General features: G+C 44.8%; 1 protein-coding gene across 1 annotated transcript in view; it reads right to left on the bottom strand.

Moving 5' to 3' along the window:
- GRM4 (glutamate metabotropic receptor 4) overlaps positions 1 to 17,565 on the bottom strand; it is a 267,421-nt gene that overhangs the window by 114,214 nt on the left and 135,642 nt on the right. Inside the window, exon 4 of the mRNA XM_030221059.1 lies at positions 10,789 to 10,943. Coding sequence (XP_030076919.1) covers positions 10,789 to 10,943 — 155 coding nt within the window. The remainder of the gene's footprint in view (positions 1 to 10,788; positions 10,944 to 17,565) is intronic.

Here is a 17,565-nt window from a genome sequence, read left to right as displayed (position 1 = left end):
TTGCACTGCTTTTTGTGCAGGTGCTTCTCGAATGCCAAACAATGATTTGAACATGAACTCAAAACACGCTGCCAGCAGCAAATCCTTTCAATGTGCCTAAAAGTACATCCATTGTACAATACTTAGACTGTTAACCTCGTTTATTTAGTTGGATTTAGCTCATGTCTTTTTCAGTGGTAGCTCATGGTGAGTTATGTTCAGGCATAGCAGGTAGCATGGTTATACAGTAGATGACGACAGACAAAGACCTGTACAGTCCATCTAGTCTGCCTAACAGGATAAACTCATTATGTATGGTATGATGTGATACATTATATGTATACCCGATCTTGCTATTTTTAGGGCATAGATCGTAGAAGCCTGTCCAGCACTGACCTGTCTCCACAGTTCTCACAATCTAAGTTTGTACCCGAGACAATGGAGAGTTAAGTGACTTGCTCAAGATCACAAGGAGCCACAGTGGGATCTGAATTGGGCTTTGCTGGTTCTCAGCTATGATGCCAACCATTAGGCTACTCTTCCACTCCTTGAAGGACGGCAATTTCAGGTACCTACATTTTGTGGACAAAACATGTTTTGCCACTATTCCCTCTAAGATGGCAAGAGTCCTCTGCCTGCATTCTTGCATCTCATGTTTTCCATAGTGAGGAGCCATCAGGCCCCCTGGGACTCCTGTATCACTTGGCTGCCCCTCAAGAATGAAAATGTGATATTGATGCAGGAACTTAGACAGGTAACTCCTATGCAACATAAAGGGAATGCTCCTTTTTACCCACTTAAATGACTCAAAAATTGCTCTTCCAGCTTTGTGGAGAGCTGTCATGCCATCTTCTATTGTTCACTGATCAGGTACATAAGAACACAAGAATAGCCATACTGGGTCAGACCAATGGTCCATCTAGCCCAGTATCCTGTTTCGAACAGTGGCCAATCCAGGTCACAAGTACCTGGCAGAAACCCAAACAGTAGCTACATTCCATGCTACCAATCCCAGGGAAAGAAGAGGCTTCCCCATGTCTATCTCAATAGCAAACTATGGACTTTTCCTCCAGGAACCTTTCCAAACCTTTTTCAACCCAGATATCTAACCTTTGTTACCACATCCTCTGACAATGAGTTTGAGAACTCAACTATTTGTTGAGTGAGAAATAGTTCCTCCTATTTCTTTCAAAAGTATTTTCATGTAACTTCATTGAGTGCCCCCTAGTCTTTGTACTTGTTGAAAGGGTACAAAATCGATTCACATTTACACGTTCTACATTACTCAGGATTCTGTAGACCTCAGTCACATCTCCTCTAAGCCATATCCAAGCTAAAGAGCCCTATCCTCTTTAGCTTTTCCTCATATGAGAGGAGCTCCATCCCCTTTATCATTTTGGTCACTCTTCTTTGAACCTTTTCTAATTCCACTATACCTTGTTTGAGATACAGCGACCAAAATTGAACGCAATACTCAAGGTGAGGTCGCAGCATGGAGCGATATAGAGGGATTATAGTATTCTTGGTCTTATTTACCAATAATACTTTCCTAATAATTCCTAGCATCCTGTTTACTTTTTTGACCACTGCAGCACAGGCAGCAACAGTGCAAACTTCACATAGACACATATAAACTACCCCATCATAAAACAGATTAAGACCAGTTAGCTAATCCAGCAGGGGCAGCTCTATCATTGTCACGTTTTCAAAGCTGGAAACTCGGTTTATGAGCCCTTGGGCCACTGCCAAGAAGCGGCAGCGACAGGCAAAACCACCCCACACCAGAAGCAAGGCAGAACAGACGTACCGGCAAATCCAGGCAAGGTCTCTAGGCAGTCAGCCAGCAAGCAGAAGACAGGTCCAGGCAAGGGTTCAAAAGGCAGGCGGCAAGCAAAGCAAAGTCCAGGTCCAGGCAAAAGTTCAAAAGGCAGGCGGCAAGCAAAGCAAAGTCCAGGTACAGGCAAAGGTTCAAAAGGCAGGAAACCAGCAAAACAGAATCAGGTCCAGACAAAGTCTCTCAGGCAGAAGTGCACCAGCACCTACATACCAGGGCCTAAGACACAATGCAAAGGCAAGCAGAAATGTTTCAAGATGGCTAATAAGCCCGAAAGCAGTTGAGACTCAGCTGCTGCAATCACCAGGCAGCTACGGGTGCAGTGCAGGCTCAAACAACACAAGCAAACCTGGCAGCTTGGAAGATCCGGACCGGACTGAGCTAAAACCTGGAACGGGTGATGGTCCATAGCAGCCACCTGTTCTGGCCACCAGAGGGCGAGGAATGCACAGACGTAACAATCATTAGGGGGCCCTTTTACTAAGTTGTGGTAAAAGGTGCCCTGCACTAGTGGCTGTGGCCATTTTTGCCGAGTGCTAGGGCCCCTTATACCGCAGCGGGTAAAAATAGCCAAAAATGAAATGGCTGTGCGGTAAGTTCACATTTGCCATGCAGCCTTGTCGGGGGGCAGCACTTACAGCCGGGTAACCCCCTGCGGAAATATTTTTCAAATATTTCCGCTAGTGCAAGAAATGCCATGCGCTGGGGGTGGAACTACAGCTGGAACCCACATTGGGCCGGCGGTAGTTCCGGATTGCTATGCGACAAGTCCGCGGTGGGCTTACCGTTGCTTAGCCTCACTTCACATAGAAACATAGAACATGATGGCAGATAAGGGCCAAATGGCCCATCCAGTCTGCCCATCCTCAGTAACCACCAGTGGCGATCCTAGGTCGGCTGCCACCCGGGGCGGATCGCCACTGCTCACCCCCCCTCCCCCAGGTGCAGCAGCATCCGTCCCCCCAGGGTGCAGCACGACACCCCCCGCCCGGCGCAATGACACCCCCCTCCCCAGCGCATCAAGCCCCCCCCCAGCGCAATGACCCCCGGAGCTGACAGGCGCGCAGCTGCTCTCTGCACCCTACAGCAGCGTGCACACGGGGTGGACCTCCCCCACCGCCCCGCCCTTGCTACATCACTGGTAACCACTAACTTTTCCTTTTCCTAAGGATATTATGTCTACAACCAGAAATGAAACTGTTCAGGGGAGGGGTCCAAAATTGTGGAATTCCTTGCCCGATAAACTGCACAGTATGACATCATATGAACAGGTTTGGTGCACCCTTAAAAATATGGTTGTTCTGTACTTACTTGTTCAGTCAGCGAAGCTATTACTGTTTCACTCTTTGTTTTATTTTTTTCCAGTTTACAAGGATGTATTTTATTATTGTATAAGGATGTATTTTGCATTTTTGCTACACAATTTTGGAATCTGCCTTGAACTTCATAGTAAAGTGGAATATTGATGCTTATATTGAATTGAATTAAATTACCGGTAAACCCTGGCAGCTGTTCTCCTAGTCTTATTAAAACTTACAGACAGCTGTCAGGGTTTACCGGTAATTTAATTGAATTCAATACATGCATCAATAGTCCACTTTACTATGAAGTTCAAGGCAGATTCCAAAATTGTGTAGCAAAAATACAAAATACATCCTTATACAATAATAAAATACATCCTTGTAAGCTGGAAAATAGTAAAATAAAAAGTGAAACAGTAATAGCCTCGCAGACTGAGCAAGTAAGTACAAAACAACCACATTTTTAAGGGTACACCAAACCTGTTCATATGATGTCATATCCTGTGCAGTCATGCTCCCCCCCCCCCCCCCCCACCCCACCCAGTGCCCACTGGCTTGTGTTCTCCTCCTTTTGGTCCTCCAAAATTTCCTGAGATTGGGCAAACACTCAATCCCCCTCACTCATTTCTTCTACCTATTTCAGCCTGTTCCATCACTCCTCCCCCTCCAGCACTTACCACTGCGCTCTGTCATCCCAGGTTTGACTGCAATTACTTCAGCCACTAAAACTAGTTCAGGAATCTACCACCTGGCTTTGTGAATGTGATTAATTTATGGTCCCACCGTGTAGATTTTGGCTTGGGATGCATAGGTTGCTTGTAGCATAATGTCTGCATCTTCAATGTAGGTGCTATTGCTGCTTGATTTGCACTAATATTTTATAAAATAGGTGCAACTTTATAAAATAGAGATATAATAGGTGTATTCTTGCCTGCTGAAACTAGGTATGATGGGGCGGATATTCATAACGAAGGACAGAGCCTGGCTAACTCCCATGGTCAAGCCGGATATTCAGTGCCGGGCCGTTTCCAGTGATCGGCATTAAATATGCGGTTTATTTTTAGCCGGTTTAAAGTTAACTGGTTAAGTTGATATTTGAAGATAGCCAGTTAGCTTTAAACTGGCTAAAGATATACCAGCTATTTAAGTGGCCCGATGTAGCCCCTTACAGTACCATAATATAGATTGAATATTTGGGGATATCCCGCACTAAGGGGCCCTTTTACTAAAGCGTGCCCAAAAGTGGCCTGCGCTGGTGGATGCGCGCTGGTCCATTTCCTGAGCGCACCTGGAAAAAAGGGGATTTAATTAATGTGCCGGAAAATGGACATGCGGCAAAATGAAAACCAGCGCATGTCCACTTTTGGCCTGAAATCTTAACGCCACCCACTGACTTAGCGGTAAGGTCTCACTCACTAGCTGGGCAGTAAGCATGCAGCGAGCACCAACTGCTGATTACCGCCGGGTAAGGGCCCCGCGGCAGAAAACAGAAAATATTTTGTACCGCGTATTTTGGGTGAGCACCAAAAATAGAATTACCACCTGGGGCACATGGTAGCTGGGCGGTAGGGCCAATTTGACGCACGTTGGACTCATACAGGTACCTACACGCCTTTGTCAAGGGGCCCCTAAGTGCCATTTAACCAGTCAGGTGCCGTTCCTGCCCGGTTAAATGGTTTTGAATATTCGGGGGGGGGGGGGGGTTGGGGGGAGGGTATGTTATAAAATTGTCCTTCATTATCCTTACAAAATATGATCTTTACAAAAGAGCAAAAGATGGAGCCCATTAGTGACCTCTCAAGGGCAATGTTACCTCTTTCTTCCTATGCTCATACATTCGAGCATACTGTTAGTTTTCTCAGTTGCTTTCTTGAGATAATCTGAGACCATTTTCCCAAGTTTCCCAAGTGCCTTTTCATTTTTTCTACCCCTTCTTATCTATCTATTCCGTTACAGGTGTTCTTATCTAAGATAAAATAATTAATGTTGTCAAAAATCCAGAGTAGCAAGAATACAATGGGAGTGGGACTGAATGAATTATTGAAAGATAGTATATAATATAAGTTTAAGTAGAAATTTGTATATTTTGAATGTACTATAGTTATTGCAGTTAAAATTTAATGCCAATGAGCAGTGGCGTAGCCAAGGGTGGGCTTGGGTGGGCCCAGGCCCACCCACTTTAGGTTCAGGCCCACCCAGTAGCAGCATAACTATGATGTGGCTGGCAGGGATCCCCAAGCCCCACCAACTGAAAACTCCCAACAACTGTCCCTCCTGCATACCTTGTAAGTAGCAGATCTTCGCCTGCAGTGAGCAGTGACCTACATACTGCTCACATCGGCCCCACAGCCCTCCCTCTGATGTATTTCTGCCTAGGCGGAAACAGGAAGCTGCATCAGAGGGAAGGGTGTGGGGCCAACATGAGCAGTGTGTATTAGTTGCTGCTCAATGCTGGTGAAAATCTGCTATTTAAAAGGTATACAGGAAAGGGGGGATGTTTGAGAGACCATATGGCATGCAGGCGAGAGAAGGAGAGACCAAATCACCTGTGGGACGGGGCGAGGTTCTTTTGCCCACCCATCTTGGGCCCAGGCCCACCCAAAATTGGGTGTCTGGCTACGCCCCTGCCAATGAGTGCAGAGGGATGAACTTGGTGGTGCAGAAATCCAAATGAGATATACTGGAAAGGATGGGAGGGATTTGGTAAGCTTGGCTCAGGAGAGGAACCTTGGGGTGATGGTGTCCGAGGATCTGAAGGTGAGAAAATAATGTGACAAAGTGATGGCTGTCACCAGACAGATGCTAGGCTGCAAAGAGAGGGGTATAACCAGTAGAAGAAAGGAGGTATTGATGCCCCTCTACAAGTCCTTGGTGAGGCCCCACTTGGAGTATTGTGTTCAGTTTTTGAGGGCGTATCTTACTAAGGATGTAACAAGACTTGAAGCGGTTCAGAGAAAAGTGACAAAATTGGTATGGAATTTGCATTACAGGATGTACGAGGAGAGACTTACTGACCTGAACCATGAATACCCTGGAGGAAAGGAGAAACCGGGATGATATGATACAAACTTTCAAATATTTGAAAGGTATTAATCCGCAAACAAAATTTTTCCAGAGACAGCAAGGCGCTAGAGCGAGAGGTCATGAATTGAGGTTGAAAGCAGGGGCATAGCCAGATTTCAACATTTGGGATCCGGAGCCCAAAGTGGGGAGGCACAGTTTGGCCCACCTCCCCGCAGTAACCCCCGCCCCGCCACAACCCCACATACCTTGACTGGCAGGGTCCCCAATCCCCGCCACCTGAAGCCTTTCTGCAGCACTGTTCTCTGTGCATTGCCTGCCCTGCTTCCCCTCACGTCATGTGCATGAAAACCAGGGACCCTGGATCCAATTGGGGGGGGGGCAGGCCCCCAAGATCCCCTGTAGCTATGCCACTGGTTGAAAAAGGGCAGACTCAGGAATAATGTCAGGAAGTATTTTTTCACAGAGAGGGTGGTAGATACTTGGAATGCCCTCCTGCGGGAGGTGGTGGAGATGAAAACGGTAATGGAATTCAAACATGCTTGGGGTAAACACAAAGGAATCCTGTTTAGAAGGAATAGATCCAAAGAAGCTTAACGGAGATCATGAAGCAAAACCAGAATTTGAGAAGCAAAGCCAGTACTGGGCAGATGTCTACAGTCTGTGCTCTGATCGTTGCTAGACGACTTCAGCTAAGTTTGAGAATATGGCCAGCGCTGGCCAGACTTCTAAGGTCTGTGACCTGATCGTGGCTGAATAGATTTGGATGGGATAGAGTGGAGCTATTTAGGGGCATCAACGTAAACTTCAGAAATTTTAGAACAAGGACAGTACTGGGCAGACTTCTATGGTCTATGCTCTGAAAATGGCAAGGATAAATCAAGACCAGGTATACATATAAAGTATCGCATACCATATGTAAAGAGTTCATCTTGTTGGCAGACTAGATAGACTGTATAGGTCTTTATCTGCCATCATCTACTGTGTTACTATTTCAAGTTCTTCATAAATATCCCAAATAACATTATTGAAAAGATGCAGATCCAGTGCTAAGTTGTAGCACAACCCACTGGCCATTTTGTCTTCATCACAGTAACCTCCATTGACTGCCTTTCTCCATGTCCTACCACTTAACCAGTTCCTCTCCCAATTTATTACCTTTAATCCTATTCCTATACATCCAGGTTGCTTACCAGTCTTTTATGTAGAATACTGGTAAGCAGTTAGGCCCACTTCTTAGTACCTTGACAAGTACTTTTGATCTAGATTGGCCACTTTTGGAAACAGGATACTGGGCTTGACAGACCTTTGGTCTCCCCCATGTGGCAATTTTTTAATTCCTATAGAAAGATTGTGAAAAGCTTTACTAAAATCATCATAAATAACATCTACTACATTCCCTGATCCACCACTTTTGTCATGGCACGAAAAAATAGGACTGGAAAAGATTTTTTATTTATTTTTTGATCAATTCATATATTTTTCAAATTTTTGGACATTTCTTTTGTTCATAAAAATATTATGCATGTAAAATTTGATTTGCATGCATAAAATGCACATTATACCCATAAATCAACTGTATATACTCTGATTTGGAGAATAATGCATGCTCTTTTTGTGCATACATTTTCTAAATTGAAGTTGGCAAATTTAATGCACATCCCTATTTTAAAAAGATTCAGTAAGCTGGTCTGACAAATTCTTTTTCTTTTCTTTCCACAGGGGAAAAAAAATCAATTTACCCATGGAAATCAGGGCTTTGAATATTCTAGATAAAATGTCATGCATTCAACATCACGTTTTTCTGAGAGAGTTTTGAGAGAAGAGGAAACCTCTCTGAGTAAGTGGACATTATTTTGTTGGGAGATTTGAGACTTAAAGCTTCAGATAGAAGAGAATTTGTTATTTATTAATATGCATTCATTCTAATTTCATTAAAAAAGCAAAACATTATTTATTAGCTTGATTACATAGTGTAAAAATTGTTTTTACCTTAGTTTAAATGTAAAATGTTAGAGTCCTAGAACATTAAAAAGGTAGGTATTAGATAGCTTTTCAAGTCTAAATTTCTTTTGTCTTCATGTAGCCTTCTTCTACTGCCCTCCCCAACTCCCACGCTCCCAGGCCTATTTCTTAATTTGTAGTCAACTATACCAATTAAGACGACAAGAGGGAAATTTGTCACCAGAGGGTATTTTCATCAGCAAGTGATTCACCCTAAACAACTATTTATTTGCAGTTCAGTGAGAACACAAAATAAAAGCATAAAATATACCAAATAATTTTAAGGCCTGTTATACTAGTTTAGGTATACCTACTTCTTTAGCACCTTTAAATAACTAAACAACTCACCAACAACTCAGGTGCATATAGCAGTCCAGCAGCAAGATGGTACTATCTAGTCTTTTGCACTGAGTTCTACAGGTATTTTTACCTCCCATTTGGTGAGAGGTTACATGTTTGCATTCAGAGAACAAGTCCAATTTCTTGAGGCTAGAGTTGAGGCAGACAGAGAGGTACATAGAGACCTAGAGGGACAGAATAAAGAAGACCTCTCTCCATACCTTGGAGAAGAGAGGCCACCTGACAGGAAACCATCACCTTGTTGAGGCAGGAAGGAATCCTGAAGCCAGGATCTGCCCTTCCTCTAGAGGGAGAGGCATCATTTTACAGCTAGGTCAGTGAGGGAACGGAGCAAGTGGACTTCACTCCTTCTCCAGTGATCCACTGAACCACCAGGGTTGGTCAGGTAGGCTTGGGGGCCTATTGGGAAATGAGGAACTCTAAGGCCGATATTCAGTGGGGGACACCCAGCTATCTTCCGCTGATATTATCCGCCAATTTTTAAACTGGATTTGGTCATGACAAACCCTAGTATAGCTTCAGCCGGTTTAAAGATAACCAGCTATGTCTGAATGTCGACATAGCCGGGGTTATTTTCAAACCGAAAAACCTGGATATTCAATGTCAATCACCAGAAATGGAAGACAGCCCGGCAGTGGCGTTCCTAGGGGGGCTGACACCCGGGGCGGATCGCCGATGCGCCCCGCCCCCCCCCCCGGGTGCAGCGCCCCCCGGAACAGCATGACGCCCCCCCCCCCCCCCCCGGTGAAAGAACCCCCGGGTGCACGCCGCTGGGGGGGGAGGTGCCGCACACCTGCCTGCTCTTCGTTTTCATGCTCCCTCTGCCCCGGAACAGGAAGTAACCTGTTCCAGGGCAAAGGGAGCATAAAAACGAAGAGCCGACAGGTGCACGGCACCCCCCCAGCGGCGTGCACCCGGGGCGGACTGCCCCCACCGCCCCCCCCCCCCCCCTTGGTATGCCACTGCAGCCCGGCTATATCCTGTGTCCTAAATATCCGGGCCTTTGTGCTGAAATCTTCTGCTCAGTGTGCAGTAGCAGCCGAAAAAGATACTAGAATGTTAGGAATTATTTAAAAAGGAATAGAGAATAAAGCAAAACATATCATGTCTCTATTGTTTCATGAGTGTGCAGCTCTGCTCACTGCAACTCAAAAAAGATACAGTGGAATTAGAAAAGATACAACCAAAATGATTAAAGGGATGCAACACCTCTCATAGGAGGTAAGGCTAAAAAGGTTGGAACTCTTCAGCCTCGAGAAGAGACGGCTGAGGGGAGAGATGATAGAGGTCTATAAAATCCTGACTGCAATAGATTGAATAAAAATGAATCAATTATTTACTCTTTCAAAAGGTACAAAGACTAGGGAACATGCCATGAAGTTACATGGTAATACTGTTAGAACAAATTGTATAGTTAAGCTCTGGAACTCGTTGCCAAAGGATGTAATAAAAGCAGTTAGTGTAGCTGGGTTTAAAAAAAGATTTGAACAATTAACTGTTATTAAGGTGGTAGATCTGGGGAAAGCCCCTGCTCATGGAATCTTGTTACTTTTTGGGATTCTGCCAGGTACTTGTGACCTGGCTTTGGTCACAATTGGAAGTAGGATACTGGGCTAGATGAACCTTTGGTCTGGCCCGGTATGACAACTCTTACGTTCTTATGAATTTTTACCTTCAGTGCAGTGGTACTGAAGGGAGGGGGGGATGGAGGGTAGAAAGAGGGTAAAAGTTGGAACAATAGGCCTAAGTTTAATTATTCAAAACTATGCATTTTTCAAATGGAAAAAATATCTTGTAGAGAAAGCAGGTGCAAATCTCTGCAAACACGTTTCTCCTTAGATAGTCATGAAAGCACAACCACTCACATAATTTTGCTTTCCTTATTGCTGAAAACCCAAAAGGTAAAACGTTGCCTATAGGGCTTGCAGTAAGCCGTGGAAATGGATTTGTGCCCCCTTAGTATTATGGGATGCACACCATTGGCTTCAATGGTCTTCTAGCCTGGGAATATGTACACCATGGGTAATAGTAGCAGGGAAAGCTTCTTTCACACACAGACCCTGCTCCACTATAATACATGTAAGCACAGAAAGAAATAGTACATGCTTCTCTCACACGCACAACCCAACCCCCAATCCCTCCCTGTGGAGGAAGCTTGCACCACTGCTGCCTGAGCTGTAGCTGTTCCGTGATTGCACCCACGGAATGGCAGGAAACGTGATGGGAGGGGAAGGAGCAGTACTGTCTATCACAGATGAGGATTCCTTCAGGTACAGGACGCCTACCTACCTCTTACAGACACTCGCTTGGGTAAGATGGTGACAGAGCCCTCAGCCACTTCCTCTTGGTGAAGCACGGGAGCGATTTTGGAGCCCCAGCTGTCTGATCCCACCCACATGAAGTGTCCAGTTTGATTGGCTCTCTTGGCTGCCTCCAACACTCTCCTGCAGAGACAAAACAGCAGTTTAGGCTCAGTGACATCTTTGCCTAATCTCAGGACCATTTGTGATGACAGGGATAAATTACTCTAAGGCAGGAAAGAGAATCCTTCAGATCATTAACCCGGGCTGCTATGAATCTTTGGTATCTCAGGGTGCTGTGTAGGGTTACTAAATGGCTTCAGTTCCTCAGAGAGACTGAGCAGGGGTGGGAGAACAGCTCATGTGGGTTCAGGCACAGGTGCCATGGGATGTACCAGTCTGACAAGGCCTTATGGAGTCAACAGCAGCTCACAAGATCCAGCCAAGCTGATTCATTAGCAGTTAGGGTCACAATCTGATTTTATATTTGTAAACCACATTAATGGGTAGACTCAAGAAAGAATGCCAAAAATTAGGCACAAAAAATGGGCCTAAGAACCAATTCTGTAATGGCAATTGTATGGTGGTTAATAAATCCCAATAAATAAAAATGTGAAACTGCCATTATAGAATAGAGCATAAGTTGGAAGATGTGGATAACTTGAGGCGGAAGCAGTTATGCCATGTCACAGGCTGCTGTAAATGGTTGTGCCTAAAGTTGGCAGTTGCTTGAATAAGTCAAAATATTCTATAACTTACAGGATCAACTGCAAGTCATGCCTCTGCCATGCCCCTGGGCACACCCTCTTTCTCATTGTGTGCTATACCATATTATTATTTGGATTTTGCTCACACCTTTTTCAGTAGTAGCTCAAGGTGAGTTATATTCAGGTACTCTGGATATTTCTCTGTCCCAGGAGGGCTCACAATCTAAGTTTGTACCTGAGGCAATGGAGGGTTAAGTGACTTGCCCAAGATCAAAAGGTGCAGCGGTGGGATTTGAACCGGAAACCTCTGGATTGCAAGACCAGTGCTCTAACCACTAGGCCACTTCTCCACTCAGCAACATTCCATGTAGAATCTCAAATAGTAGCAACATTCCAGAATCTCAAAAAGTGGCAACATTCCCTATGTTTAGATTTTGCTCACACCTTTTTCAGTAGTAGCTCAAGGTGAGTTATATTCTGGATATTTCTCTGTCCCAGGAGGACTCACAATCTAAGTTTGTACCTGAGGCAATGGAGGGTTAAGTGACTTGCCCAAGATCACAAGGAGCAGCAGTGGGATTTGAACTGGCCACCTCTGGATTGTAAGACTGTTGCTCTAACCACTAGGCCACTCCTCCACTAGCAACATTCCATCTAGAATCTCAAATAGTAGCAACATTCCAGAATCTCAAAAAGTGGCAACATTCCATGTAGAATCTTCAATAGTAGCAACATTCCATATATGTATTTATTCAGATTTTACTCACACCTTTTTCAGTAGTAGCTCAAGGTGAGTTACATTCAGGTACTCTGGATATTTCTCTGTCCCAGGAGGGTTCACAATCTAAGTTTGTACCTGAGGCAATGGAGGGTTAAGTGACTTGCCTAAGATCACAAGGGGCAGCAGTGGGATTTGAACCGGCCACCTCTGGATAGTTTATAGAATTGCACCTAAGTGCAGTTCCACATGTATTTATCTATCCTGTTGTGACTGTTATACTTTCCTGTCTACAACGAGTTCTTTTCACTTTTCTGTTAAATTTTTAGTCTGTACACTGCTCTGTACTGTCTTGCCAGCTAGAGCGGTCTAGAAAAATTATAATAAACCATAAACCTCAAATTAGTGCTAACTAGCGCCACTTAATGCACTTAAGGGTCATTGATACTTAAGGCCAACTGCTGCCTAATTTAAACTATTAAGTTAGGCGCACAACTGGCATTATTCTAGTTGCACGCTGGTTGGAAATTTGGGCGCGTAACTTTATAGAATCTGGGGATAAATGTTTGTCAGGATCAGCAGTGTTCACCTTTCTATAAGTAAATCAACAAAATCACCAAATCCAGATAATCTCAACAGTCTGATCCAGTTCTGGGTTGCTCCTGTTGCATTCTATGGGCTTTGAGTTCCTGTCTTTCCTAGCAAAACCCAGATCTACAGGTGAAATGGGACAACACCAGGTCTGGATCGGCCTGTCAGGATTGATGTGAGTAAGGTGTCTGGCAACTCGGAGGATGCAAGATGGATTGCAGGCCTGACTCTTCCTGCATGGATTGGCTGGCACAGTGGATGCTGGAGCGGTATCACTCACAGTCCTTCTGTCATGCTTCAGTGATACCTGTGGGCTACTACTACTATTACTACTTATCATTTCTATAGTGCTACAAGACGTATGCAGCACTGTACACTGGACATAAAGAGACAGTCCCTGCTCGACAGAGCTTACAATCTAATTAGGACAGACAACCAGGACAAATAAGGTATAAGGGAATTATTAAGGTGGGAATGATAAAACATGGGTACCGAACAAGTGAGTAAGGGTTAGGAGTTAAAAGCAAAATCAAAAAGGTGGGCTTTTAGCCTAGATTTGAAGACGGCCAGAAATGGAGCTTGACGTACCAGCTCAGGAAGTCTATTCCAGGCATATGGTGCAGCAAGATAAAAGGAACGGAGTCTGGAGTTAGCGGTGGAGGAGAAGGGTGCAGGTAAGAGAACAGTGAACAGAGTTCCCGGGGAGGAGCGTAGGGAGAGATAAGAGCAGAGAGGTACTGAGGAGCTGCAGAGTGAATGCACTTGTAAGTCAATAAGAGGAGTTTGAACTGTATGCGGAAACATACAGGGAGCCAGTGAAGTGACTTGAGAAGAGGGCTAATATGAGCATAGCGACACTGGCGGAATATAAGTCACACAGCAGACTGGCAAACAACACACTTGCATTTGGCTTTGACGGGAGCTGTGGTGCTACCCCCTCTAGCATCAACTTTCAATTTGGCAGCCAAGGGCTCTGGAGGAATATAATGGAGAAAAAATTCTCGGGAAGGGTTTTCAGCCAGCACAGTCACTGGTTTAAGTTACACACTGCTGCCGGCACTTCAGCACTGCTATCTGTATAGGTCATAGGGTTGCAGTTTTTAGAATGATTGGTGATTAGCACCCATAGCGTAGCCCTGAAATGGGTAGTTATTCTGTACATTTATGCACACAAGTGGAATGCAAATGATGCCCAGTTATGGAACAGCCCTTCATGTAGGAACAGCATGAATTTTAAAGGCAAAGGGTCATGGATTTGATATATTGCCTTTCTGTGGTACAACCAAAACAGTTTACAAATATTATATGCAGGTGCTTTCCTTGTCCCTCGGGCAATGGAGGGTTAAGGGACAACCCGGAACTACTGCCGGCCCAATGCAGCCTCCGGCGGTACTTCCGCCTCGAGCATGTGCCAGTGCAATGAAAAATTTTACCGTGGTGCTAACCCAGCGGAAAATCGGGCAGTGCCACTCGCTGCCTAGTTACCGCCGGGTTACCACAGGAGCCCTTACCGCCACCTCAATGGGTGGCGGTAAGTGCTCCCCGCCGCATGGCCTCACGGTAAGAGTACTCTTACAGCATGGACATTTTTTAAAGGGGTTTTTTACCCGCTGCAGGAAAAACGTCCCCTGCCGCTACCACCAGGCCCTTTTTCCCGCAGCTTGGTAAAAGGACCCCTTAAGTGACTTACACAAGATCACAAGGAGCTGCAGTGAGACTTGAATTCATTTCCCAACCCACTGCACTAACCCATTAGTCTACTCCTGCACTCCACTGCTACATAGAAGACTGAAATAAAATGGATAAATTATCCATTTAGTAGCTGGCTATTGCCAATAAACTGATAAATTATGGCAATGTGTTTATTTCTGCTCTAACCTGGAACACAGTTATACAGATCGTATCAGGCCATTTAGCCATTTCAGCTGCCTGATACTATCTGCCTCAGGTTTGAAATTGTAGAGACAAGAGAGCTATACACTAACCACCCAGCACCAAAGTGTTATTCCCTTTGAAAATTGGCTCAGCAGCAGCCAAGACCCGGAATACATTTTCCCACCATCTGAACAGGCTCCTGGAGCCATCAGTTCGGTAATAAGCAGCAGGGCAGTTTTGGTGCAGTGAAATGAACAACAACATTAGAAAAATACATAAAATCATTTCTAATTGCCATAAAGTACCACATTGCGTGGTGATATGATATCACCTGTTCAACAGCAGAAGGCCTCATTCATTGAGCTACTACTGAAAAAAAGGTGTGAGCAAAATCTAAATAAATATGTATTTATTTATTTAATTGGATTTAGCTTACAGTGTTCTCAGTAGTAGCTCTAGGTGAGTTACATTCAGGTACATTAGTCATGTCTTTCAATGTATCCGAGGCATGCTATGCCTTTACCAGGGGGACAGGACTAAAATGCCAGACTGAATTGGTCAACTGGTGTTTCTAACAGAAATGTGTGAATCCATCAGCTTGCTCTCAGTCCACCCTATCTCCTGGAGAGGCAGTGGCTGGCACACTGCTGTGCTGTGATCTCCTTCACTGCAGATATACCTTTTCATTTCAAGAGACCATATTGGGCTTGCTTCATTCTTCCCCTCTGTGTTCTTCTCTGCCTCTCTTTCCTTGCACATTCTCTTCTCCCTCTAATTCTGTGGAGCCCCCTCTCTCTGCCTTTCCACATCCCTTCCTTCCTGCTGACCTAGAATCTTTTTCCTCCTCTCCCATTGCTCTCACATTACCCGTCTGCCTCCGTCTGTAATTCACGTTGTTCGATCTAAGTCATAGAAATTTATAGATGCAAAAATTCCAGTGCAGCGTTGACTTATTAAATTTCAGAAAGATTCATAAGACATTTCCAATCTCATAACCCTCGCACTTATATCGTCTGTCTCCCCTCCCACTTTGGATTCCAGCCCACAGAGAGTTTAAATGCCAGCATTTCTCGAATGGGAGCTGGAACATATTGCTGAGATGGAACAAATCTGCATAAGATTGAATGGTTAATTTACGCAGAAGGAAGTGCTGCATTGGGTTGTGTTATATGGTGTTCAAATCCCTGTCCAAGGAGCTTTATTCAGTCTGTGTAGCACTGCAAAAAGACAGAAACAAAGAAGGCAGGCAGATAGAGAGTAGACAGACAGGTCTGTATGTAATGGGACAAGGGTGAGCTCTTCTGATAGGAAAGCGGACATACAGATGCAGGGAGGACAGTCCAGCAGAAAGAAAAGGCCTGCAAACAATGTCACGATCAACCAGTGGAGAGAGGCACAGCAAGAAACGGAGTATGGGAAGGGTAAGACAAGAGAGGAGATAGGCGAATAATCCCTGGGTACTATGGCCAATTGAGAAAGAGACAGGAAAAAAGGAAGTGAAGAAGGAAAGGGAGAGAGAATTAGACAGAAAGATTGACACTACCTAAACAGGACACAGAAGAAGATGCCAGTGCATGAGAAAAGAAAAGGCAAAGTGGAGAACCAGAACAGCAGACCTCTGCAACTCAAAATGGAACAGAGAGGGAGAGAGAAAAAGACAGGAAAGAGAGAGAGAGGACCAAGACAGGAGAGGCAGAGAGGGATCAAGACAGACACATACTGAAAAGGTACAAAAGAAGAAAGAGACAGATTGAAATATGAGGGGAAAGGGGAAGGGACTTGATATACCACCTATCTGGGTTTTTTGCAACTACATTCAAGGTGGTTTACATAGTATATACAGGTACTCATTTGTACCTGGGGCAATGGAGAGTTAAATGACTAGCCCAAAGTCACAAGTAGCTGCAGTGGGAATCAAGCCTAGTTCCCCAGAATCAAGGTCTGCTGTACTAACCACTAGGCTACTCCCCCACCAGCAGCATACCATGTAGAATCTCAAATAGTAGCAAATGTAGAATCTCAAACAGTAGCAACATTCCATGTAGAATCTCAAATAGGGAAAGGAAAATGGGACTTGATATGCCACCTTTCTGTGGTGTTTTGCAACTACATTCAAAGTGGTTTATATAGTACATACAGGTACTTATTTGTACCTGGGTCAATGGGGGGTTAAGTGACTTCCCAGAGTCACAAGGAGCTGCAGTGAGAATTGAACCCAGTTCCCCGTAATATCAAGGTCTGCTGCACTAACCACTAGGCTTACTCCCCCAGAGAGAGAACAAGCGAAGGAAGAGAAGCATGCCTAATGTTCTCTCATCTTGCCATTACATTGTTTGGAACTGTAGCCTCATCTCCCTTTCCCGATCAGCAGAATGTGGTGCCCCTGTTGGTCCTGCTAAAACTGTGAATGTGCTACTGTAGGAAGGAAGCCAGCAGGCTGCTTCCTCTCATATCAGCCAGCCTGGAAAGTAACTCCAGCTGATGGCTACAACTTCATCACCTCTATCAGGGGACCTGTGGAACACTGCCAGACCTTATTTACATATCTGCTGACTACTAATTGAATTTCTTTAATTAATAAACACCAGACAATGAGGTTTAACAGTATGCTAAAAACACACCATGGTCCACTGCAGCCTGTAAGCACCCTAGTGCTTCCCTGAGAAGAGATAAACAAATGCTAGAGACAGCAAAAGAGAGGCAGGGCTCCCTCAGGCTCAATCTACAGGGGTCCAGCCAGTACCAGGGACAGAGTTTCATTATGGTGTTAACTATAGGGCTCCAGCCAGTAGGAGTGACAGCTCCGCTGCAGAATCTGACTTCAAGGATCTGATCAGTAGGGGTGTGTGCTGCCATTTTAAAATGGCTGGGGCAA

This window comes from Microcaecilia unicolor, chromosome 12, assembly GCF_901765095.1.
Source record: "Microcaecilia unicolor chromosome 12, aMicUni1.1, whole genome shotgun sequence".
Taxonomy (NCBI): Eukaryota; Metazoa; Chordata; class Amphibia; order Gymnophiona; family Siphonopidae; genus Microcaecilia; species Microcaecilia unicolor.
The sequence above is the reverse complement of the archived record's forward strand: the minus strand, read 5'-3'. Positions and strand labels throughout refer to the sequence as shown.